This window comes from Benincasa hispida, chromosome 12 (genome assembly GCF_009727055.1).
Source record: "Benincasa hispida cultivar B227 chromosome 12, ASM972705v1, whole genome shotgun sequence".
NCBI classification, from domain to species: Eukaryota; Viridiplantae; Streptophyta; class Magnoliopsida; order Cucurbitales; family Cucurbitaceae; genus Benincasa; species Benincasa hispida.
Window position 1 is genome coordinate 25,271,228 of NC_052360.1, and position 27,946 is coordinate 25,299,173.

The 27,946-nt window shown below is 32.2% G+C and overlaps 1 protein-coding gene across 1 annotated transcript; it reads left to right on the forward strand.

The window, feature by feature from the left end:
- The first annotated feature begins 11,005 nt into the window (after positions 1-11,005).
- On the forward strand, positions 11,006-23,739 carry LOC120092921 (phosphoenolpyruvate carboxylase 4). Its single transcript, XM_039051165.1, has 20 exons — positions 11,006-11,256; positions 11,653-11,816; positions 12,160-12,274; positions 12,629-12,706; positions 12,798-12,866; positions 13,034-13,112; positions 13,221-13,297; positions 13,419-13,514; positions 14,803-14,944; positions 15,818-15,949; positions 16,293-16,366; positions 16,496-16,741; positions 17,994-18,119; positions 18,197-18,298; positions 18,429-18,575; positions 21,226-21,324; positions 21,460-21,548; positions 21,982-22,108; positions 22,180-22,386; positions 22,661-23,739. The coding sequence occupies exons 1-20, from the start codon at positions 11,101-11,103 to the stop codon at positions 23,483-23,485; spliced, it is 3,150 nt and encodes a 1,049-aa protein (XP_038907093.1). The 5' UTR covers positions 11,006-11,100; the 3' UTR covers positions 23,486-23,739.
- Positions 23,740-27,946: the final 4,207 nt, after the last annotated feature.

Here is a 27,946-nt window from a genome sequence, read left to right on the forward strand (position 1 = left end):
TGTTAGTTGAGTTATGTTCATGTTGGCTGAAGGTATGATTCCTAATTTGATAGTATGTGATTGAGTTGAAATTTATCATTGACTTGACTATTATTACATATATTTTTATAATAAGAAGTGGAAATCAATGAATGTAAAATAAAATGACGATTTTTCTTTTATTTTTATTTCTTTATTAAATTTGATTTTGTTTTCTAAACTTTAGTCTATATTCTATTGGTATGTCTTTTATAAGTTTTAATTATTTATGTTTGATGTACAATTAGAGAAGGGAAATCACACATGGCTTGCTTATGTCTCACCATTCAATTATTCATTTCTATATCTCTTTAAAATAGTATTAAAAAGGAACATTCAAAAGCAAATTGACGGATTCAATTTCTATTGAACCCCAAATTTTACCACACACTTTTTTTCCTTTTTTTAAGAAAGTTAGAGTTTAACGAAGGTTGAAAAAAATAATTTGAGTTATTTTTAGAATATTATATTTTTGAAAGAGAGATCTGAACATTCAACATTTTAGATGAGATAAAAGATACCATAACTATTAAATTATGCTCAAATTAGCCATAATTTGAAATCTTAACAAGTAATTAAATTAAAGATGAAAGAAATATTAAAAAAAAAAGACAAAAAATTTGGTTATTAGGTTTTGAGTCTTGTCTCTATTTTGTCCTTAGATTTCAAAATGTTACATTTTTAGTTTGCGTTTTGTTTTGACTTAATCCCTATGTTTCAAGATTTATACACTACTACAGAAATTGGATTACTTGACGTTTTTCCAATGTCAAGTAAAGGGTATACTTGACACTTATAAAAGCGTCAACTATTTGAGTGTTAAGTATAGTGTGATAACTTGACTCCGAAAAAACGTCAAGAAAAATGTTTCTTGATACAATTTTCGTATCAAGAAAGATCATACACTTGACATTGGTGGTATGTCAAGTTTATTCGAGTGTCAAGTATAGTGTGATACTCTTTGACATTTTTTATGTCTCAAGTATATGTCTTTTTGTTTTCAAATTAAATGTCCCAATCGATATTCTCATTTTCTGCCTTGTATTCAAACAATACAATTACATCAAATAAATAAACATTCTATTTAAGATCTATCAACTCAATATATTCACTAAAAATCCGTATGTTCAACTATGAACACTCCTCACCAATTACAACAATATTTCTCTTTCACATGTACATGCACAAAATAAAATCTCAACTATTGCTTTTGTATACAAAACTCAACTTTCAACAAACACAAAAGTGACAAATTGTTTAATAAATAACCTCTCAACAAAGTACATTATTTAATCTATACATTGAGCTTTGAAGTCTAAAGATCGAGAACTAAGGTTCAGGCAAGCCATGTTTAAGCAAGTCAACCTGCAAAATAGAATAAAGGGCGATAACATTAAATTTCAAAATATATAAATAAGTGTTAAAATACAACAACGTAATCCAACCTACGAAAAGTTCAACAATAACGGTTACAAAACGCAAATTCCAGCAACTATGTAACAATTCCAAAAGAGTTTTAAGGCCTTAATACCTATCAAAATGTCCAAACATTGTTAACTTTGTTGGCAGTGGCTCCAATCCCTTGAAAATTTGAATTGAACATCAAAATTTGAAAATAACTCAATTATTAGACCAATACTTCAATGGGTAACAAAAAACTATTAATACTAACCTCCAAACTTATCAAAACCTTGCTAAGATCGGTCTTAAACCTATTGGATAGCAACTCAACTCCTTCCAACACTTCAAAATCAATCTCATCATCAAACATTCAGACAAGCAAATCATTACAGAAGATGCTACATTAAAACCCAAATCACACATTCAAATACATCCAAAACACTTACCCGAAGTGTTTACTCAAATCAATGCTTCACTCGAGCCTTGACCAACTTTCCTAAAAAGAAAACAAAAGAGGAACAAGAACACTCATACACTGATTTATATGTCCAGTTTGAATATATATCAAACCAAAGTTTAATAACAAATTACTAAAAGTTACCAAAATTTGCGAAAGTCAAAACCTTGCAACCCCGCATAGCACGCTTCCAATCTTCAAACTCCCCTACAACCTGAATCTATGACCCAAACATAATGGGTCTTTATCAGAACTAACCCAAAATCAAACAATAATCAAAATTATGCATATAAACTCACAAAATTACCAAACCTTACCCAAAATAAGGATTGGGGGTGTTCGGCTACAGATCTGGGCGGGGCTGAAGCGAAGGAAGCAACGAAAGCGTTCGACTACAGATTTGGGCACGACTGAAGCGACGAAAGCAGTTGAGGGCGTTCGACTACAAATCTGGGCGGGGCTGAAGACTCGCTAATGACGCGCACAGTTGGGCGGTTGGTGTGGCTGAGCAGACGACGGAATTAAAAACTCAATAACAGTGGCGTGAACAAAGGCGAGGGAGAATGAAGGGTGACGACGACCAGGGCTCTCGGAAGCATGGAAGAACAAAAAAATTCGAGGGAAGGGGAAGGTCGTGAGTGAGATGGTGAAGGAGGAGAGAAAGAGTTTTAAATTTGAAAGGGAAATGAAAATGGGAGAGGAAACTATTATTTTATTTGATAATTTTGGTAGGAGGGAAACCAAATTTGAGAGGAAAATGAAAATGAGAGAGGGAGGGAAACAAAAAATAAAGTCTTTACATGATCATTGAGTAAAGTAAAGGAGGAGAGAAAGAGTTTTTAATTTGAGAGGGAAATGAAAATAGTAAAGTCTCTACTCGATTGCCCACAAACACCCTGTGATTGCTTACCCAGAACTACATGATCACTTACAAAACGTTACACGATCACTTACCAGTTTCTATACGATCGCCTACCAAATGTTATACGATCGCTGAGTTCTACTACACAATTGCTTAGTTCTGCTACACGATCGCTGAGTAACATTAGACGATCGTCCATAAAAACCCCGCGATCGCTTACTCGGAACTACACGATTGCTTACAAAACATTACACGATCGCTTACTAGTTTCTATACAATCGTCTACCAAATGCTATATGATCGCCTACCAAAAGCTACATGATCGGTGAGTAACACTAAATGATCGCCCACAAACACCCCACGATCGCTTACTCGGAACTACATAATCGCTTACAAAAATTACACGATCGCTTACCAGTTTCTATACGATTGTCTACCAAATGCTATACGATCGCCTACCAAATGCTACANTATACGATCGCCTACCAAATGCTACACGATCGCTAAGTAACACTAGACGATCGCCCACAAACACCCCGTGATCGCTTACCCGGAACTACACGATCGCTTACCAGTTTTTATACGATCGCCTACCAAATGCTATACGATCACTGAGCTCTGCTACACGATCGCTAAATAACACTAGACAATCGCCCACAAACACCCTGTGATCGCTTACCCGGAACTACACGATCGTTTACAAAACATTTCACGATCGCTTAACAGTTTCTATACGATCGCCTACCAAATGCTACACGATCGCTTAGTAGAAGTAGACGATGAGTGGCACATAATTGGCGGCCTATCAAAAATCTGAAATATTCCATCAATCTCCGCTTTTTTAACCCTTTTACTTGGCACGAAAAAAATGTCAAGTAAGACCTTATATTACTTGACACGAAAATCGTGTCAAATAAAGGTTCACATGAAAATATCCAAAATATTCCGTCAATTTTCGCTTTTTTAAACCTTTTACTTGACACGAAAAAAATGTCAAGTAAGAGTTTCTTATACTTGACACATGAAACATGTCAAGTAAGACCTTATCGTGTCAAGTAAAGGTTCACGTGAAAATATCCAAAATATTCCGTCAATCTCCGCCTTTTTAACCCTTTTACCTGACATTTTTTTTTGTCCAAAATCATATTACTTGACGTTTTATCCACCGTAACATCAAGTAATTAAAAACTACAAGTGTCAAGTAATGTAGATTTTGTAGTAGTGATATTTTAATCTTAATTTTCACTAAACTCTCACTTTCAATTTTAACATCAATGTCTATTAATTAATTTAAAATAATCATGAAATGAAATTTTAAAATTAATTTAATAGTGATAAAATAGTGAATCATAATTATTATAATTATTTTAAATTAATTAATAAACATTAACTGTAATCGTTGAAAGTGAGTGTGTAGTAAAAAATCAAGATTCAAAGTGTAAAACTTAAAACTCAAGTACCAAATTGAAATAAAATTCAAATATTAAGGATACAATTATAACACTTTGAAACTTAAGGACTAAATTGATATTAAATTCAAAATTTAAAAGACAAAAAATGTCATATTTTGAAACATAAATACCACATGAAATCTAAAACCTCAACGAGTCTAAAAAGATATTTTTTCCTTATAAAATAAGGGATTTAAAAATGATGGGACTACAAACCTAATAAGTTGATTACAATAATTATTGAGATTCCATCCTCCCACTTCTTTTGGTCAAAATATATGTTTATATATATATATATATATATATATACTAATTTACTAAGTTTAAGTTAATTATAAGTTTCCTTGAAAAAATAAAATCAAAATAATTATAAATCAAAATGAGCACAACTCAATTCACATATGAGTGTGTCAGTAACTATAAGATTTATGGGTCGAATCCTCTGTCTCAATTGTAGTGAAAAAAATTAACTATAAATTCTTCTAAACAACAATTTATTATTAATTGACCCTCTAAGAATGACTATACTTAACTCAACTTAGTGGATGAACGTATCATTACGTTAATGATTCCTTCCTCACACCAAAAACTCTATTTTCAACGAATTGCTAGTGTTGGGTATTTGTAAGACAATGGTCAAATTTGATCATCTTCATGCTATCAAAATAATCAGAGGAGAATTGAAATAAAGGAGACAGAAAATTTTGACATGATGTTAATGTGATTAACAATAAATGAAGGAAAAATCAAACCTTCGTATACTATTATAAAATTTTACATTCTTTCCATAGTTTCTGTAGTATATACAATAGTAAAGAAAGAAGTACACCATTATTTTTTGAGTAATACTTGAATAGAGATACACCCATATTTGTGCATCCCGCTCCAACTATGAAGAAAAATATTCACAAACGAACTAAAATATAGTTAGACTATAGGGGTCGTTCGGCTCATGGAAATGAGAGGTGGGAATGAGAAATGATATTTTATCACCATGTTTGATACAAGTTTTCAACCTTAGGAATGAGAATATCTTATTCCAAAAGAGTTCATATTCTCACCCATGGAGGTTTTTCATAACCATCAAAATAGGTGGGTTTTCTCCATTTCCAATGGTTTTTCTCCCCTTCTTACTTTTTATCTTTTCATTTTATTTGTTTTATTTATTTCTTGATATTGTTTAATTTACTCAATTTTTATAAATATGTTTAAATTAAATTTATAATTGACATATGATAATTAATTTTATTAATAATGATGCTAATATAATAATTTATTCTATTATTATGAATTAATATGAAAAACCATAAACTTTTAAAAGAAATATGAATAACCATAATTATATTTTCTTAAATCTATTTTTGTTGATAATATATATTGACATCATAAATTATTTATTAGAATTATTAATTAGTCTTTAAAAAAATATTAGTTAATTCTTGTACACTTGTACTTCTAGTTTTAATATATAATTATAGTTACTTTTTTAAAATAAAAAACATTGTTTGATGATTTAAAATTAATTAGTTTATACCAACTTCTTTTGCATACACATTAGGCTTATAATTGACATTAAACAATTAGCTAGTTAACTCTTCAATTAACAAAACTACATAAAAAAAGGAGAGAAGGAAAATAGATATTTAAATTTATTACCAATATTTTTTTAATTCAAAAATTGATAATATGAATGCACAATATACGAAATTTAATTGTTAATAAATATATTAAATTGGAAGATGAGTGGGTAAATTTAATTAAATTACAATGGCTTAAAAATAAATTAATAACTTAATATAATAGAAATAAATTAACAAATAAAAATTAATTATTGAATAATTTTGATTAATTTTATACTTTATAATTGTACAAAATATAATACATTCTCAGACATCCTATTCTCATTCTCATATGCAACCAAACATAATGATCTTCAATTCCTAAATATCTTATTCCTACACATCTTATTATTAGATATACTTTATTCTAAGATATCTATAAAACCTTGAACCGAACGATCCCATGATGTTTAAAAAAATATGTTGGAAACAACTCCTCAAAGTAGTGACAAAAATAAGCAATAATGAATTTCTGATTGGTAATTCAAAGCTCAAACTATAATTTTGAACATTTCATATGGTTCACGAACTTGTGCTTGCACACACTATGTTGGAGGGACTCCGAATGGTTAACTAATTGGATCATCGATAGATTTTCTATCTAGTATTTCGATGATGAATGAGATCATAAACATGAGAAATTTATATTATCAACCTTCATTTCTCACATGTTGGTCAAATCAAATTGTAGCGGCACATACTTTGGTTGAATAAGACACACTGATGGATTTAATATAGGTCGGGGCCCGAACCCCCCTCAATTTTATACTCTTTGTATAATATGTATAAAAAACTGACATAATATCAATACCATTAGCTAGCTTAGTGATAAATCTGTTTTCTAGTCTTTTCTAGATCTAGATTCAAACCCTATTCCTTATACTTATAAGAGAAATAATTATACATTAATCCCCACTAAATACAAATGTAGCTTGAAAATTAGGAAGGAAGTTATCTTTAACTTCAATAAATCTTTTTAACTTTTTAATTTATTCTTCAACTTATACTCCTAGTTGCAAGGTGAGTTTTTTTTGTTTTATTTTGTTGTTTTTTTAAAAAAAATATTTTTCTTCTTCTTTTTAAGTTTGTTATTTATTTATATGCATCTAGTTTTCATATTTTAAATCATTTTTATTTAATGTTTTAGTTTCTTTATTTTATTAGTTTTTGAAACAATTTATTAATATTAAGTAAACACTTAAACGCGGCTTGTTGTATTGTTTAAGTTATGATATTGTCGTTATGTTCTCAATTTTTTTTTTGGTTTATTATGTTATTGTAGATTTAATTTGAAATATAAATGGAGAAATATTTTAAAAGAAAATCAACGGGACCATCATCTCCACTGAAGAAAAGTTATAATAATTATAGAAGATATATCACAAAAGTAGATTTAGAAGATTATAAAGCCCCTGTCAACAAAATTTCTGGATCCGTCACTAATGAGGTGCATAACATAAAATTTTATCATGGATTAACGACTTTGCAAAATATATATGTATATATATATATATATATGACACACACAATTTCTATTCATTTGTCTAGTAAAGAAATGGATCATAATGTAGACTTTTTACATTTGAAATAAAATGTTTTGTTTTGTTTTGTTTTGTTTTTTTTTTTTTTTGAAGAGTTTTCATTATATATACACACAGACATACATAGACAACAAATGGCTCATTTGTCTAGCTGGTAAAGAAATTAATGGATCATAATGTAGGCTTTTTACCTTTGAAACAAAATGTTTTTTTTTAAGAGTTTTTTTTAACCTTTGAAACAAAAAGTAATGTAGGCTTTTGGGCAAACCTAATAAGGTATTTTTATTTCACAAGAAAATAGTTCTTACCAAATCTACCCAGTAAGTATCGAAATTTCTGTCCCATATAATTTTCCTCGTCAACAATTGAATTCTCTCAAGATTCTTAAGATCAAGGGTCGCATTCAGATCATAAAGACCCACGAAAAAAAAGATATGCAACCTATTCACAAGAAAAAGCTTTTGGCAAACCTTGGAAAGACTATTTTACTAACCAATATTATAAACCTCTCCACTTTCCTTTTTTTTAAAGAACTATTTCCTTTTTCAAGGAATCTTCATTAGAATATAGAATGAAGCGGGGAATATTCTTTGGAGTATTTAAAATTAAAGCAATTAGGGAATCTCATTTAAAATAGACCCCATTATTGTCTTCCTCGTGATCCTCATCAAAAAAATTTCCAATTATTCTTTATAACGTTCCTTTTTTCTTTTTCTTTATTAAATTAAAAATGAAAAGTAATTTTTCATCTTCATGCATCTCAATCTAATCATTTATTTTAAAAAAACTAAAATATTTTAGAGGTCGGTTTTCAAATAAGAAAAAATAAGTCAATTTGTTTATAAATATTACAAATGGCCGCTTAATAATAGAGGTATATTGTGGTCTATTACGATGTATCGTCGATTGACAATGATATTTTACTATACTTAAATATTTTCAGCCGTCTATGTTTTAACTTTTTTTTCTACTTTTATTGTCTATTTTGTATAAAATGATTGGAGCAATTATCGCGTAAAATAATTAACTACTTTACAAAATAGTTAAGATATATAATACTGTAAGCCATTGAAAATATAATAATTTGAACCATCTATTAATATTTCTATCAATATTTATACATTTTAATGAGTTTAGAATCGACCTAATTAGTGTATCGACATTTCCATTTATTTCGTAAAAAAATCTGTACCACATAAAAAAAGTAAGCGATAAATATGACTAATATGGGCATAATATAAATATTAATGTTTATTTCGGTTTTTTTTGCATTTTTTATTTTTATAATTTTTTTTAGGATATTGACAACGACATTTATTGATTTCATATTTATGTAAAATTGAGGCTTAGACATTTCCATCAACACCAACAATTTAGACCATGTTTGATAATCATTTTATTTTTAATTTTTTTTTTAAAAAACTAAGTTATGGACATTCCTTTCGCCTCCAAATTTTTTATTTTGTTATTTATTTTTCACCAACGGTTTAGAAAATCAAGTCAAATTTTGCGAATTAAAATAAAACATTTCAAAATGTTGTTTTTGTAAACAAATATACAAACCATTGTAAGAAATGTCAATGAAATATGCTTAATTTTTTTAAAAAATCAAATGGTTACCAAATATGACATTAAATACTAATATACTTTTTTTTTTTTTTTTTAATTTTAACAATATGTGAAGATTCAAACTTTAATGAAAAATTGCAAATTTTGACCCAAAAAGTTTTTTTTTTCCAATTTAAAAGTAACCTCATTTTTAAAATCTACTCTTTTTAACCTCTTTTCCAACTTTTCAGTGGACCCACTACGTGAAAATACCATTTTATCCTTCAATCATTCAATTGCCTTGAATATGAAATCACCTTAACTTGCCCAACTCACATCTCTTAAATTAGAAACTTTAATCTTTTCACTTGTTTTCAAGATAGAAATGCTTTACGTGAGAGTCCAAACTTCAAAGAAATAATCCTTTTTAGAGAGTCCCAAGTTCAGGGAAACAATTTCTTTCCTTTTTGAGGGTTTCAAAAGAGGTAGGTATGTTGAAAAATAGTATTTTATTTTTTTTTTAATGTCGAAAAGTAGTTGTTTGTCTCGTAAAGTTGAGTTCGTAAGTAAGTCTTTTGTCTTGTAAAATAACTTCACAAGATAAACTTACAACATTACGAGACAAATGAGATAATTTTTCGTTTGTCTCGTAAATTTATAAATTTATCTTATGAAGTGACTTCACGAGACAAAAATAGAATGAACTCAACTTTACGAGACAAAAGATTGAATTTTTTCTCTCGTAAAGTTGATTTCATTTATGTCTTTTGTCTCGCATCTCGTGAAGTAACTTCACAAGACAAACTAACAATATTATGAGACAAATGACAAAGAGCTTTCAAGCTAATTTACAAACTTCCCATCGTTGCATCTCATGCAGTTCGTCTCGTGAAGTAATTTCAAGAGACAAACTTCACAAGACATAATAGTGGGAAGTTTATAAATTAGCTTGGTTTGTCTCGTCATGTTGTAAGTTTGACTTGTGAAGTTACTTCACGAGACAAAAGACATAAATGAACTCAACTTTACGAAAGACAAAAGATATCTTTTGTCTTGTAAAATCGAGTTAATTTCTATCTTTTGTCTCGTGAAGTAACTTCACAAGACAAGCTTACAACATTACGAGACAAACGAGATAGTTTGTCGTTTGTCTCGTAAAGTTATAAGTTTGTCTAGTTACTTCATGAGACAAAAGATTTACTTACGAAATCAACTTTACGAGACAAATGACTACCTTTCAATATATAAACAAAAACAAAAGACTACTTTTCAACATACGTGTCTCTTTTAGAACTCTAAAAAAAGTATGAAATTGTTCTTATGAACTTGGGACCTCCTAAAAAAGAATTATTCTCCTAAAGTTGAGACCCTCACGTAAAACATTTATATCTTGAAAACAAAATGTGAACTTGAAAATTGAAGTTTCTAATTTAAGATATGTGAGTTAGGTAAGTTGAGTGATTTCATATTCAAGACAATTCAATGACCATTTATTAAGGGGTAAAATTGTATTTTCACGTGGTGAGTCTCTCCATTTAAAGACTGAAAAAATGGAAAAGATGTTAACAAAAGTAGATTTAAAAAATGTGGTTATTTTTGAATTGAATTTTTTTTTGGATCAAAATCAGCAATTTTCCAACTTTAATCTTTTGATCGAAATTGAAATACTAAGTAAATTATTTAATAAAATAAATAGAGTATGAAATTTGAATATTTGATCTCAATATAGAAATACACATCAATTATGAGCCATACTCATTCTAAGTCTTTTTTTTTGGTTTGAGTACATCATTTTAGTCCCAAGCTATGCCACCACACACATAATTTAACATATTATTTATATCTAAAAAAAAAGGGAAATCATATAATATAAATTATTATTTCGGCCTTCAATTATTTATCGAAAAATGGCCACGCTGTTTACGGAGAATCACCTGGTGACAAAATCGCTCTCGCTTCACCATTAACAGCTCCCACCATATTCGGCACTCCAGCCACGTGCAACATCCTAGTTGGCTGCCAGGTACCCCATTTTGGGCCCCAAAAAAAAAAAAAAAAAAGGAAAAAAATCATACAGAATTAAGTTAAGTAGTGAATGATCCCTCTCTTCAGCTTTTCATCCTTTCAAGTTTCATCTAATTTCTTCATCTTCTAAACCTCTCACTCTCTCTTCCTTCCTCTTTTGCATTTCTTCCTTCCAACAATGACGGACACTACTGACGATATCGCTGAAGAAATCTCCTTCCAAAGCTTCGACGATGACTGTAAATTGCTTGACAACCTTCTTCACGATGTCTTACAGCGCGAAGTTGGCAGCGAATTCATGGACAAACTCGAACGAACTCGCGTCCTCGCTCAGGTTTCTCTTTCTCTCTCGCTATCCTTCCTTTTTGCTTACTCTTTCGTGTTTCATAATGGTCGTTGTCTTGTTCTATGTGCCCGTGAATAGTTTTCTCTTTCGAGTCTGTTTTACTGAGATTGGTCATTGGTGTGAGGGAAATGGAAGAGTCAATTCATGATGTGCTTGATGTGCGATGTTTTTTCGGTTTTCTTTTGGGTTCTAGGATGGGGAATCTTAATCATGCATAAGTTCATGGCAAAAAAATACGCTAGAGATTTCGAGGATGCAGCTTTTCTGTGTCCATGGCAGAGATTTCAATATGTTTGGAACTTCTGTGAAGTGGCATCGATGAGAAAGATGGATGTGTGTGATAATGAAGTTATATGTTTAATCGGATGTATCGTTTTTCAACAGAGCGCTTGCAATATGAGGATGGCGGGCATCGAGGATACGGCAGATCTTCTTGAGAGGCAGCTTGCATCGGAATTGTCGGAAATGACTTTAGAGGAAGCTTTCTCTCTGGCTCGTGCATTTAGCCATTCTCTCAATTTGATGGGGATTGCAGAAACCCACCACAGGTTGGTTGACTTTCAGTCTACCTATTACTTAGTCATATATTTGAAAACTAGATTTATGCGGAATCGAAGTTAACAAAAGAGAAGGGATTCTGGGTTTCGCATTGGTGAATTTGTGATCCTGTTGTGAAACAAATTGAGTTACACCATGCTGTTGTTCTTCTGGGCTTGCCGAAAAATTGGAGAAAAATGAAATAAAGCCTTCTGAGAACGAGGCTACATCATAGGACAAACTATTTCAGTTGAAAATATGCATTTTTTTCATTAAAAGGCCATTTTAATTTTGACAATGACTGCCGTTTGAATCATCTTCTTGGAAATGAATGTTGCTTTTCACAATTGACAGGGTTCGTAAGTCGAGAAATATTGCACCTCTATCAAGATCCTGCGATGAAGTTTTTAATCAGCTAGTGCAGGGCGGAGTTTCTCCTGACGAGCTTTACGACAGTGTTTGCAAGCAGGTCTTTTGCTGTTATTTTGTTTCTTTTTCCCCCAGCTGTTATATTTTCTTCTCCGAAACAGAGAAGGAAGGAAAAAGAAAAAGAAAAAAAAAATGGAAACTATAGTTGCTCTCAATTGGATGGTCAAATCATTTAGAACTGGCTACAAGTGGTTGCTCAGTAGGATTCATCGAGTATACAATTCGCATTGTCCGACTGCTGAAGTAATAATTATAAGTTGGCAGGACGAAGCACCATTTTAATGTGATTTTGCAGTTTTCATGGTCCAAAATATTTAGTGATTTATGTGTTAGTTTGTTTAATTTTTGGAGTACGTCAAATTCTCTTCTTAATCTTGTACTCTTATCTTTGCAGGAGGTTGAAATTGTTCTTACAGCACATCCAACTCAAATAAATCGTCGTACTTTGCAGTACAAACATGTCCGCATTGCAGTATGTTATCAGTGAATTCAATAATATGAATATCAACATCCTACTCCTTGTTGCATATTATCTTTGGTGATTAATTTAAGGATATTTGCAGCATCTATTGGACTACAATGACAGACCCGACCTGAGTCCTGAAGATCGGGAAATGCTAATTGATGATCTGGTATTATTTTATTTTCTCAAACCACTTCTCATTCTTTCTTCCCATTTTATTAGGAACTAACATGAGGGGTTTGGGAAGGGGATTTTAAGTCTGGAATTTGTATGATAAAAAGAACAACTGGTCTATGTTTTGTTTCTGATTTAATCTATGTTTGTTCTCCGTTTTAGGTGAGGGAGATAACTTCAATATGGCAGACAGATGAACTTAGACGCCACAAGCCTACACCAGTTGATGAAGCTAGGGCTGGTAAACAATTAAATTTAATTTTGAGATTAGAAACCTGTCATTTGGATGCTAAACTATCTCGTTTTTTCTGCACTGGTATACTTTAGCAATTATAATTGTATTTCTCAGGCTTGAACATTGTGGAACAGTCCCTGTGGAAAGCTGTTCCTTATTATTTACGTCGACTCAGCAATGCCTTAAAGAAGGTCTATCACGAGTTTCTGATGCTAATTATTCTTCAATGCTTTTATGGCGCCATCATTATTTTTTTTCTGGAATTTTCTTTATTTTTTTTTTCAACTTTACAATTCTCAATCCTTCTCATAGCACACTGGAAAGTCGCTTCCTTTGACTTGCACGCCAATAAAATTTGGGTCATGGATGGGAGGCGATAGGGATGGAAATCCAAATGTCACAGCAAAAGTGAGACTTTCAATATCCTCTTCTGTTTATTACCTTCTTCTATAAAATTGTTCGCAAACATTATTTCACCACTTGAAAATCACCTCTGTGTACATAAAGTTTACCAAGGGGTAATATTTAATTTTAACACCTTCTTGAAAAGTTGTAGTTGTATGGTTCATCTTGACATCATTTAGAAAATAAAAATATTGGAAGAATACGGAATCTTGTAAAGAAAATGTAAAAAATATAGGGCAAAATGAATCTCATTGCCACTCTGTTTCATGAGATGAAAATTTGAAACTTAATGGGGCTCATATATCAGGCTTCCTCAAACCATATCTCTCATACTGTTGCAACTCAAGTATTCCACTAAGCTCCTGATCTTGAAATCTCGATAGAATTCAATGTACAAGGTCTACATTTACAATATAGCATTCATCGGCATAAATATACTTCATATGTGTAATATGAAAAGACATAATGTCATTCTATATAAATATAATATGTGTCGGCCCATATTTCTGTGCCAGTGAATACTTTGTTCCCTAATATATTTCTAGTGGAGGATAGATTTTCTTGTGAAGAGCTTGCTTTGTTTTGTAAGGATATTCAAGTAATTTGCATTTTCTTTGTTCATGGGTTAGCTTGGTTTAGCTTTTCTGTGATGGTTCATTTGGTTCTTTTTCTAGAAAACTCTTGTTGTATATTGATAGTGTCAGATAGGTCTGGAGTCCTATTGAAAAAGAGTAGGTTTTGGAGTAGTGTTTGATTTTACATGGATTACCTTTCTTACATGCAATACCAAGTGCAATACACATTTATTAAAACATACATTTTTTTTAACATATATATCGTTTTTAAACAAGGAAATTTAAAATTAATTAGTTTATTTATTTCTATGCTTAAAAAATTAATTTGATGTATTTTGCTCTCAAATTTTATTATTTTTTTCATATATGTATTGATTTAGTATATGTAAGAAGAGTTTGATGTATGTCTACCAAATGTTGGTCTTATTTTGGCTTTGTACAACTAGTATCTCATATCTATCGCACTAACAAGTATTTGATACGAGTTGAACAAGTATCGGAGTGTCCAGGTGTTGCTAACCAAATTAAAGTGTCGGTGCTTCTTAGCTATTCACCGTGTTCCATGACTGGTATTGTAGCCATGAAACATATTCTCTGATTGCATAATTGTTCTGCTTCATTCTAGAATTGAATTTATCATCATACGTTGCAGTTTTTGATATTTTTTTCCTTCAAAGAAAAGTAAAAAAAGCATTTTTCCCCTTCATATTCTTCAGGTCACAAGAGACGTCTCTCTTTTGTCTAGGTGGATGGCTATTGATCTATACATTCGAGAGCTTGACAGCTTGCAATTTGAACTTTCCATGAACCGATGCAGCGATAGATTATACGGTCTGGCACATGAAATTCTTGAAATGGGTAATATATCTGTAATGCTTGAAAGCTAAGAAACAATGATGACGTTTGGCCAAGCAGTTGATCGTTAAACTTCATCAATTTTTTTTTCTCAGTTCAATTGTGTCAACTACTTATTGGATATTGATTTAGATTAGCCACAAGAACTCATGTAAACGCAGATAGAAAATGCTGGTTAGTTGGTCGTAGTTGGTGATAATTCAGTCTTGGGAAATATCTGAATGGATGTTACAATTTTGTCAACTACTTACTGGATATTGATTTAGATTAGCCACAAGGCCTCATGTGAACGCAGATAGAAAATGCTGGTTAGTTGGTCGTAGTTGGTGATAATTCAGTCTTGGGGAATATCTGAATGGATGTTACAATTTGTTTTAGTAGTCATTAGTTCAATCCCTTGAGTATACCACGAAAAGGTATGCATCTTCTTGAAATATTTGAGTTGGAATAAGAACGGAAGGGTGAGGCCTTGCTATCAAGTTTTAGTTCCCTAAATATACGTTTCATGAATGGTTCTTAGTACATTACTGAACGTAGATGGAAACATTTTTTGATTGCTTCTGAAAAAAGAAAGGAGAAGAAATAAGGTGATGAAGAATGTTTACATCTGAGGCTCTTGATTACAGGAACACAGCAACATTGTTGAAACAAATGCTACTTTTCTACTTTGATTCGACATCATAAATTTTTTCAATCATGTACACGTACAATCAGTTTCTAGTCCAGTGTCTTATTATTCTCCAAAATATTTGAAATTCTGCATACTTCTATTCTCTTCTCTATATCTAATTCAAATGAGTCTGATATGGGGTTAGCCAATTTCTGTAGCATGTCATTCCCATTCTAAAATTTATGGTTATCCCATTATTTATTCAGAAGCTGTATCTGAAGATCGACACGAGATATGGAATCAGTCTTCGAGCAAAAATGAATTGAAGAATCAGGGCCATCATGCTGCTGCACTTCCCAGACAACTTCCACTCAGGGCTGATCTACCTTCATGCACGGGTATGGGATATTCCGGAGATTTATTCTCAACTCCTGTCGTGAAAAATCATCATCTTGACAATACCTGCTCGAACAAATTCAAATTTGGACATATTTGAAATTTCCTTGAAAATGCAATATTTCTTTGATGTGGCTTATTAAAATTTTCGTGAGGTGAGGAAAGACTAATATTTTTAAAAAGAAGTAAAAGTTGTTATGAAAAAAGGATTTCACTCTTCTTTATCCTCTGTTTACACAGAAGACTTGTTTCTGCTTACGGGTGCCTTTTATTATGCTTAAATCTTACTGTTCTCACTTCTTGCCGAAATGGATGGTTGTTAATCTCATTTAGCCATTCATGCAGATTGCAATGATGGTGAATCCAGGTATTCTAGGGTCGAATTTCCGAGGACTGATCATACATCATCAAATAATCAGGTGAAGCAAGATCTAGAGTGCATTTATTGATATTTATGATCTCATTTATCTACTGCACAAATGTTTATAGTGTTCATTTTTACCAGTAACACTCATTCTTGCTTTCCAACTATTTGTCCCTTCTACTAGGAAATTACTGTTCCAAATACAAATGCATCTTTATCAAATGGAAATTCATCTAGTGCAAGTGCATTTCAGTCCAATTCTATGTCTCGTAACGCCTCTTTCAATTCAACTCAACTCCTTGCTCAGAGGAAACTGTTTGCAGAATCTAAGATTGGGAGGTCCAGTTTTCAGAAGCTTTTAGAACCCAGGCTCCCTGAACGTCCTGGCATTGCACCCTACCGCGTTGTTTTGGGTAGGGTAAAAGACAAGGTACGACTTTTCATTTTGGCAACTTAGGTAAGCTAAAGTTAACGTAATTGACTGTATGGGAAACTGGGGACATATTTATGATCTTGAACTGGATAACCTGTGAATTTACAATTTGGTCCTTCAGTTGGTGATAGATTCATCGAATGTTATGATATGATTCTCAAAAATTGGTTTCATAAAGAGAGGTTATTTTGCAATTCAACTCTCCAAGAAAGGTCAAAATATTGAAACTACTGTGTAGGCAATTATTAGGAGACCAGTAGTATGGGTTATTAACTTTTGGAATTGAAATTGGAATTGGCATCTCTGTTTTCTCATAATTGGCTCCTGAAATTTTCTATTGAATGTCTTCAAATCTAGACATCGATATCAATCAATGATCTGGCAAATATTTGATTTTGAACTGTCTTATTTAACATTTCAATTTACGGAGTTGAGGTGTGAATGAATAAGTCCAAATATCCACATATGTTATTTAATGAGTTAAATGCAAAAGTTATTCTCACAGATACGGAGAACTAGATCTCCATTCTTCTTTCTTTCTTGCCGTTATCTTTCTGTTTGTCTTTGACTTTTTATTGTATGTGGGAATATCTATCAGGCATCAATGGATGCCACATTAAACACGCTTTAGCATTTAGATGGGACAAAAAAGAAGTATTGACTAATGATGTGGTAAATAAATAGGAGGATTGTTGCTTTAAAGTCGTCCATGTTTTCCTGTTTGTGTCACATTCTCTGGAAAAGTTTCTCAGTATGGTTAATAACATGCTTAGTCTCATACTAGCCTAATCTAAAATAAGATTTGCAGCATACTTACGTTTGAGATGGAATTACCAAAATATCATTATAAAATGATTTATTATGTTCATATTTTATAGCAATCAATTTTCAACCCATACTCCATTGGTTAAGGAATATGCCCTCGACTGATATGACAGAGGTTTGAATCCCCGTCCACACATGTTTGAACTCAAAGAAAAAAATATTTTTTTTTTCTTTTTCATTTCATTTTTACAAAAATGACACATTACAAAATAATAAAAAAAAACCTATAACATCCCACGTCATATTTTAAAAATTGGAAAATATGGTATACTACTTTTGCAAAAAAAAAAAAAAAAAAAGAAAGAAGAAAAAGAAAAAAAAAACAGGAGTATAAAGATGGTGCTATCTTCTATTTAAGTACATTATTATGTTTTTTTCATTTAGTAAAAGTTTTGAATGTTTTACGTGATCTTTGGTGAGCCAGCTTGTAAAAACACGGAGGAGGCTGGAGCTGCTTCTTGAGGATCTTCCTTGTGAACAAGATCCTTCGGATTACTATGAGACAGCAGATCAACTCTTGGAGCCGCTGCTTCTATGCTATCAGTCTCTGGTAATCCAGACTTCTCTCTCATATCTTTTTAAAGTGTTGGTCTATTCATAAATTAACATACCACACCATTCATGCAGCAATCATGTGGATCTGTGGTGCTTGCTGATGGTCGGTTAGTTGATCTGATTAGAAGAGTTGCTACATTTGGTATTGTATTAATGAAGCTAGATTTACGTCAGGTAAACCCTATTTTAGTCAAATATTGTTTCCTATGAAGTAGCATGTCAGAAACATTAACTTGGTATATCATTGTGTTCCTAAGTTTCCTTGGGAAGAAGTATTCAGGTTATGATTGTGATGTGTAACCAGGAATCTGGTAGACATGCTGATACTCTGGACGCCATTACAACTTATTTGGACATGGGTACATATAGTGACTGGGATGAAGAAAGGAAGTTGGAATTTTTAACAAGAGAGCTGAAGGGGAAGCGACCGCTAGTTCCTCCAAGTATTGAGGTAAAACGTTAGTTGAAAAACTGATACAACTTGTTACTGAACTAATAGAAGTTCTTTAACGATTCATGATATTTTATTGGAGGACAATATGCACAGTAGTTGTATAAAACCGTTGACCAAAAGTCACTGCTTATTTTCAACGTTTTATTTCCCCTTTCTTATTATCCCATGTGACGATGGATTTGGGACCTATCTCACTCTAAATGACAATGTCTTGAAAAAAAATAAGAAAACAAGGAGACGAGGGATTGCTTTCGACAGTATCCTAGAGGTGGTGGCCCACCCGAATACTTTACCCACAAACGTATACCACACCACAAAACCTCAATCTCCAAGGGAAAAGGAACGAAGCCACTTAGCTAAGATGACGGGGAAAAAGGGAAAGGGGACGGGGGAAAGAGATCTCCTTGTCTAAACTCTTCGGAAGAAAATCTCATTTTCGTAGGCTAACCTAAATTGAAAAGTTGGTTGAACGTAAACAATTAATAATCCAAGTTCCACATTTCAAAAACTAAAACCCTTATTCTATTAGATCTTGCCAATAATTATCATCCACACCATAGAGCGAATCCCTTTTTCATTATTTCCATAAAAAGTGTTCGTTTCCTTTAAAAAAAAAAAAAAAACAAAACCTTAGTGATGTTCAACCTGTTAACTTCCCATTTTTACCAGAAGAAAACCACATATACCTATTATAGGCCCATATGCCTTACAACTACCAATCCATAACATTGTTTTCCTCCTAATTAGATATCCGTTTAAACTGTCAATGAAATGCTTAGAGTTTTGAAGAGTATACAAGGAAGAAGGGCTACACTCCTCATCTCGTTGTCTCCTGAGGCAAACAAGCAATGAATCAAGTTTTTGCATCTCTTGAAATTTGCAACTCTATGAAAAAAAGAAAAAAGTATTACAATTTTTCTTGTTTCATCCAGTTCATTCTAGATAACCTCGTACTCACCTTTATGTCAAAGCTACTCTTCCGTCAAGGCTTCACTAATACAAAGATTATGTTCTAAACAGTCTAGGGCCTACCTTGATAATAATTTTTCTGAGTGTATAACATTCACGTCACGTTGAAGAACTCAGACCTATTTTTTGAGAACAATTTAATATAATAGTTTTTCAGAAAACTTTTATTTGAAAAAACTTTTCCAATAGCTCCTTAACTATAAAATATGCTGAAATGGAAAAGTAATTTTCTTCGAAGAGTTAGGCTATTAGAAGAATTATGTGGTGAAAAGAATTTTCCTTGGTATGATATAATTTCTTGAATGTCTTATTTTCTCTCGTTTTAGAATTGAAAGCCCAGTTTTTCAAAATTCATATGAAAGCTAGAGTTTTGAAAGAGTATACAAGGAAGAAGGGCTACACTCCTCATCTCGTTGTCTCCTGAGGCAAACAAGCAATGAATCAAGTTTTTGCATCTCTTGAAATTTGCAACTCTATGAAAAAAAGAAAAAAGTATTACAATTTTTCTTGTTTCATCCAGTTCATTCTAGATAACACTCGTACTCACCTTTATGTCAAAGCTATCTTTCCGTCAAGGCTTCACTAATACAAAGATTATGTTCTAAACAGTCTAAGGGCCTACCTGATAATAATTCTGAGTGTAAACATTCACGTCACGGTTGAAGAACTCAAGACCTATTTTGAGAACAACTTTATATAATAGTTTTCAGAAACTTTTATTTGAAAAAACTTTCCCAAATAGCTCCCTTAACTATAAAGATATGCTGAAGGGAAAAGTAATTTTCTCGAAGATTAGGCTATTAGAGACTTATGTGGGACAAGAATTTTCTTGTATGATATATTTCTTGAATGTCTTATTTTATCTCTTTTAGGATTGAAACCAGTTTTCAAAATTCATATGAATGCTTAAGTTTTGAAGAGTATACAAGGAAGAAGGCTACACTCCTCATCTCGTTGTCTCCTGAAGGCAAACAAGCAATGAATCAAGTTTTTTGCATCTCTTGAAATTTGCAACTCTATGAAAAAAGAAAAAAGTATTACAATTTTTCTTGTTTCATCCAGTTCATTCTAGATAACCTCGTACTCACCTTTATGTCAAAGCTACTCTTCCGTCAAGGCTTCACTATACAAAGATTATGTTCTAAACAGTCTAGGGCCTACCTTGGATAATAATTTTTCTGAGTGTATAAATTCAACGTCAACGTTGAAGAACTCAGACCTATTTTTGAGAACAACTTTATATAATAGTTTTCAGAAACTTTTATTTGAAAAACTTTCCAAATAGCTCCCTTAACTATAAAGATATGCTGAAGGGAAAAGTAATTTTCTCGAAGATTAGGCTATTAGAGACTTATGTGGTGACAAGAATTTTCTTGTATGATATATTTCTTGAATGTCTTATTTTATCTCTTTTAGGATTGAAAGCCAGTTTTCAAAATTCTGCTGTGTGAAATAAAAGGAAAAATTGTGATTATGAAGTTATGAAGGTCAAGTATGCAAGTGCTAACTTAATTGACATGCATGTTTTTACCACTATAAAGTTTCCTACTGAATTGTGATAATGCCAAAAGCTTGACAGAATCTTGTTCTCAGATTGCTTCAGCATGATGGTAAGTTCGGCATTAGTTTCCCCTTTAAACTTTAGATACTTATGTTCGGCTTAATTGTTCCCTTTCAGGTTCCTCCTGATGTTAAGGAAGTTTTGGACACCTTCCGTGTTGCTGCTGAGCTAGGGAGTGAATCACTTGGTGCCTATGTGATCTCTATGGCCTCAAATGTACGATAATGATCGTTTTTTATTTTATTTTATTTTCTTTTGGTATTGAATCCAGTAGCAGTGCTACCTTCTCCAAACAAAAACAATGTTATTTTCTGATTTTTTATAGAAGTATATTGTACCTGATAACTGCAGGCAAGTGACGTCCTTGCAGTGGAACTTCTGCAGAAAGATGCACGACTTGCTGTTAGTGGCGAGTTAGGACGACCATGTCCTGGTGGAACGTAAGTCTTAAGGCTAAACATTCAATACAATAACTCTGCAAAATCCTTGTGTATGAACCGGTAAAGTGATTTTTTGCATTATTATTATTGAAAGCTGTGTTGTACGACGTTGGTTCTATCAATTAAAACATATTGCATAATGAAATAAGTTCAAACGGTTGGTGTTCATGTCCTGGAAATGCAGGCAGAATTCAAAACTGTTATTGATTATTCAACATGTGTTTTCGCTGTAACAGCTAGAAAAAGTTTCATATTGTATTTTTCTTCTACCAACTGAAGAAGATTTTCACTGGTCTCCTGACTCTTCTGACTGGCTTACAACAGTCGCGTAGTTATTTGAACTTTTCCCGAAGACGATTATTAAAGAGGGTAGGAGAGAGCTAATTTAGATGTAGCAAAGATTATCCATGGGCTAAAATATTTCCTGAACTAGGTTGCGGGTGGTTCCTCTGTTTGAAACTGTGGACGACTTGAGGAAAGCAGGATCATCGATCAGGAAACTATTATCTATTGATTGGTATCGAGAGCACATCATAAAGAACCATAATGGACATCAAGAGGTATGATAACATAAAAATTATCTACTTTCTGGTTGTCACTATTTCAGTTATTAAAAAGTTCATCTGGACAGGTCATGGTAGGTTATTCTGATTCTGGCAAAGATGCTGGGCGCTTCACTGCTGCATGGGAACTTTACAAAGCTCAAGAAGACGTTGTGGCTGCATGTAACGAGTATGGTATTAAAGTTACCCTGTTTCACGGGCGTGGAGGGAGCATCGGCCGTGGGGGAGGGCCAACGTATCTGGCCATTCAATCCCAGCCTCCAGGTTCGGTAATGGTAAGTTGAAAAATAATCCGAGTTAAATGATATTTATTTGGCTCTCTTTAGAGATTAAGAACATTGATTCCTGCTGAATTGATTCTGATCTTTGTTAGAATGCAATGTGGAGATAACCATTTCACGTCTGTCATTGGATCTTTAAATTTATGTGTCCTTTCCCAATTAATTTTCTGGTGTGGGAATTTGTTGTGCAAATTGTTTGGTCCCCCATGTAATTTCAGATTACAAATCATCATTTTGACATATTGAATCAATGTAATACATCTGGTAGGGTACTTTACGATCAACCGAGCAAGGGGAGATGGTGCAGGCCAAGTTTGGGTTGCCTCAAACTGCTGTTAGACAGCTAGAGATATATACCACGGCCGTACTCCTTTCAACTCTACGTCCGCCACTTCCACCTCGAGAAACAAAATGGCGTAATCTCATGGAGGAGATCTCAAAAATCAGCTGTGAGAATTACCGGAGCATGGTATATGAAAATCCAGAATTCATTTCTTACTTTAATGAGGCCACTCCTCAGGCAGAGCTTGGCTTCCTTAACATTGGAAGCCGCCCAACAAGAAGAAAGACCTCCGTTGGGATCGGCCATCTTCGAGCTATACCATGGGTTTTTGCTTGGACACAAACTAGATCTGTTCTTCCAGCTTGGCTTGGAGTTGGGGCAGGTTTAAAAGGAGTATGTGAAAAGGGTCACACTGAAGACTTGAAATCAATGTACAAAGAATGGCCTTTCTTCCAGAGCACCCTAGACCTTATAGAGATGGTTTTAGGGAAAGCTGATACTCACATTGCAAAACATTATGATGAAGTCCTTGTGTCGGAGAGTCGGCGCGAAATTGGATCAACATTGAGGAAAGAGCTAGTAGAGACAGAGAAATATGTATTGGTAGTTAGCAGGCATGGGAAACTATCTGAGAACAATCGGAGTTTGAGAAAGCTGATTGAAAGCAGGCTCCATTATCTTAATCCTTTGAACTTACTGCAAGTGGAGATATTAAAAAGGCTGAGATGTGATGCAGGGAACAACAAACTAAGAGATGCATTGCTGATAACTATCAATGGGATAGCAGCTGGAATGAGGAACACAGGTTAAGGTGTGGTGGGGGACTTTCGTTAAATCAGGTTAAGTGGTTCTTACTAAGTAAGAGGCTTAGAATAAGAGGCATGTCTCTATTTGGATGTAGGATTGTGCTTAAAAAATAAGCAAAGTTCGTATATTGGAAGAAAAATGTTGATGATCTAGTTTAAGGATTGTAATGGTTTGAATTAAATTATGATCTAGTTTAAGGATTGTAATGGTTTAAATTAAATTATTTGGAACATTTTACGTAAATTCTTCTTTGGTCAGTATCTATCTGAATGCTGAACGCTCGAGAAACTGTTCTAGTAACTTTAATCCTCAAGCCTCATTGATTTTGTTGTTTATGTTACCTGATTACCAATATGTCTAATGTCTTTAAAAACTAGGGAAAGTTGTAAACACAGCAAATCTTGTCTAGATATAGTACAATAAGAAATAAGATCGGTAGATAGCAAAATTTAGATCCAATTCTTAGATTTTATTAGTAATAGACCATGTCATTGGTAGAATCTATAAGTGATAGACCATGTCACTGGTAGAAGTCTATCATTAATAGATTTTGCACTATACACTTAATTATTATTCTTAAAAGTATTATCTATTGCAATTACCTTAAAATTTATCCGTCTAATTCCATTTCTTGTTCCCATTCTGACCTAATTTTTTGGGCTAATAAGAGAAATAACAGATTTTAGTTTTTCATTTGTAAAAATAGCAAATCAACATTTCATTCGTAAAAATGGCAAAGCGAATTTAAAATAAAAGATAAACGAATGTATAAAAATCTAAACTATCCCAACTATACAAATGAGATTGCAATTGACTTATTAAGAAATATTCGTAATTACATTGTAATTAAAATAAATATCTAGAGACTATTGGTGTCTCTCTTTGCCCGGCTCTGAGCACCACACCAACCTCTTCAACCAAGTTACCCTTCCTCCGTTGGGCGTGACTTTCTCTCCTTCCACTAAAACTTCCCNTCTTTGCCCGGCTCTGAGCACCACACCAACCTCTTCAACCAAGTTACCCTTCCTCCGTTGGGCGTGACTTTCTCTCCTTCCACTAAAACTTCCCCACTAGCTTAAGCTTCAGATCCTTCTCCACCCGCTTCATTTATTACTCCTTCGAAGCCACCATTGATCACTCTAGTTCCATCTTCTTCTATCTCAACTCCTCCGATACAGGCTCCATCATGGCCTCAACCCCTAGCAATGGTGCTTGTCGTGAATAGAATGATTGTCTCTGAATTTATCATCGCAGTCATAATTTCCTCCTTTATACTACTTTAAATGTGATTGGTTTGTCTTCACTTTTCACTCTAAAGAAGATGTGGAGAGGGCGTGCAACACTGTTGAATTATTTGATTATATAAAATTTTCAAACTAATTAAAAAATCAAAATACAAAAACATAAAATAAGTTGAAAAAAGATTAAAAAGTCAAAACAAATAAATAAAATGATATTTGAAAAAAATTGGTTTAGTTTTGATATTTGAAAAAAAAAAAACAATACTATTTTATGATTAAAAACGTGGGAGATATTTTAGGAGAAAATAAAGATCTATGATAAAAGTAATGTGCAAAGGAAAAAATAGTTACATTGTAATTCGAAGGAGGTTTTTGTAGTCATGAAATGTCTCATGAAAGTTTTTGGTGATACTTCCAATGAAATATTTATGTGATTTACAAATACACTGTAATTATTCTCTAAACTACGCCCAACAAATACATTGTGATTGAAAATCAATTAACCAGCTCTTGAACTTATCCAAAATTCTATAACAATACTTTTTCTTGTTCTAGACACAAAATATCAGTTTAGAAAGTGAAGGCTGGATTGATAAAAACTTTATCTAAATAATTGAATTCATGAAGAAAGAAACAAATTTAGATTGGAATATAAAAATCTCAATTAAAAATCGAATTGAAATTACTAACCAACTATGATGCGATGTTGATGTCAATTGTGGAGATCTTGTGAATAGAAGAGAAATAAATAATATTCGACGATGATACATCCTTTCTTGATCGAATTGTCAAGGTGGGTTTAAGACCCTAAGGCAAATTGGTTAATACCAACACCATCGCTTACCTTTTCACAATGGCTTGATAAGAATCACTTTGGAAAAAAAGACTTTACAACTTAAACTCTTGGTCAATAGTCGATTAAGTTGAGCCTTTCATCTATGCACAAGTGGATCTGATCGATTAAGTCAAACCTTCAGAGTAGACTTGTCCTCGACAGAGACCAAAAACTAAAATCAGTAAAAAAGACGAAATTGAAAATTTAGATAAAATAAAAATTTGAAATTGAAAATAATATCAAATATGATATTTGAAAAAAATTGATATAATTTAAGCATTTTATGTTTGTTTATTTAGATTCTATAGGTAGGTTGTCAGGGGTAGTTTAGACATTTCGAAAATATTAATTAATTGATTGGATAATTATTTGCCCATATATCTAATAAAGAAATCCAATGGTCAATTTTCAAAATGACTAATTAAATTTGGTCATTCTTGTTGTCAACCCAAAATTTGATATAACAAACCAAACTAAACTGATGCGTTAGATTGGGCCAGTTTGATCCGGCCCAAACCATTCATTAAGCCCATTAGGCTTTGGTCTGGGTTGAACATTTTAAGACCAATTCGGTCCAATAAGAGGGCGAAGTATACAAGTTAGAGGTTGAAATGTCTACCCACATATTAAACTAGAACAAGAAAAGGAAGATTGTGACAAACTATGTGAGTATAAATTACCATTACCCAACCAAAAAAAAGTAGAGTGAAAATAACTATAACTTTGTTGTAGTACTTTACAAACTTTGATGCAAAATAAATGAGTGAATGTACTTAAAAAAACAAAACAAAAAAACAATGAGAGAAAGAAGGTTTGAAATTTTGTTACTTTCAAATTTCATGGTAACTGTTGTATGGTGAATCAGCTAGCTAGGCTTATTATTAGCTACATGGTAGTAGAAAAGTACAAATCTAAAAGAAAAGAAGAGCCACATGTTTATGCATTGTTCATAGTACTACAAATTAAAGTAAAAAAATAAAGATGAGGGACCCCAAAACAAAACAACAGTTGCTTGTTCAAAGGTTACAATAGACCATCTTTCTTCCCAAACTATGTCTATTGAGGGACACATACATATGTACTGTTTCCTTGGTTTAATTAAGTACATTTTCTCTCTCTCCTCTTTTATTATTATTTATTATATATATATTTTTTTACATCTATCTTTGTGCTATAATGTCAAGTGGTTCTATTCCACCCTATTCTTAGTACTATGGTCTTAGGTTGATTTTGATTGCTCTTTGGTGGTTCTTTTTGGGTGGGGGCCATAATTTCATATATTTAACTTTGAAACAAGGCTAGAAAAGATATGAATGTAATAAACTATGGTTTGGTAAGATCTCATTAAAATTGGAAGGACAATGTTATGAACATATAGATTTGAGAAAAGGGTAAATGTGTAATTAACCATCATTATTCTTAAGATAATTTTTAATTTAAAATTTTACGTCTTAACAAAAAGTTGGTGCATTATCGTTCCATTAATATATTTGGAGATGTTAAAAAAGATATAGATATAGAAAATTTCAAATTACATACCTATAGGGTTCTAGCTAATTAGTTTGTTCAACTCATTCTTCTACATAATTCAAAATAATGATGTTAAATTTGATAAAATTCTGAGTCATCAAATATTTCCATATAATACAAAGATAAAAATTTGATATCCCTCATAGTCAAACGAGGTAAAGATTCGTCGAGTTTTTACTCCCGCAAACGGCTAAAGTTGAAGTCTAAAAAATGGTAAAGATGAAAAAGTGAATTGAAAACAAAACATTTATTTGTGATTGAAAATGATTGAAACGACAATTGAAAATGAAAATGTTCAAAAGATTTGAAACACTAACCAAAAGAAATGACAACAGCCAATAATAATCGACAAACATTAGTTAAAAGAGTGAGGTACGTTTTAAAGAAATAATGACATTTCTATAAATGAAGCAAAAGTTATTGTAGGGTGTGTCCTTTGTTTGAAAACAAACATATGGTAATTAATGTCCAAGACAAGGCTCTATTTCCTTTTTTCCTTTTTTCTTTTTTTGAAAGAGAGAGCTACCTGTCGAAAAAAATAAAAATGATTTAAATTGGAAAATTTTGCATGGTAGTATTTACTTTTTTTTTTTTTTAAATATATATATTATTTCATTTCATGAACTCTAAATTAATAGTAAATTATACCTATTACAAACTATTAATAAAGTAGTAGAAAAAGTTTTAATGAAGTAGACAAAATTCACTATGTGAAAAATTATTACAATCACATAGAATAATTCTTGATCTTAATTATAAAAATACTGTCTCAAAGCTTTTATACTACTCATACCCTTTAATCCCACTCTAAAACTAGATAATACAAAAGAAAATTTAACTAAAGTTAGCACATCCAAA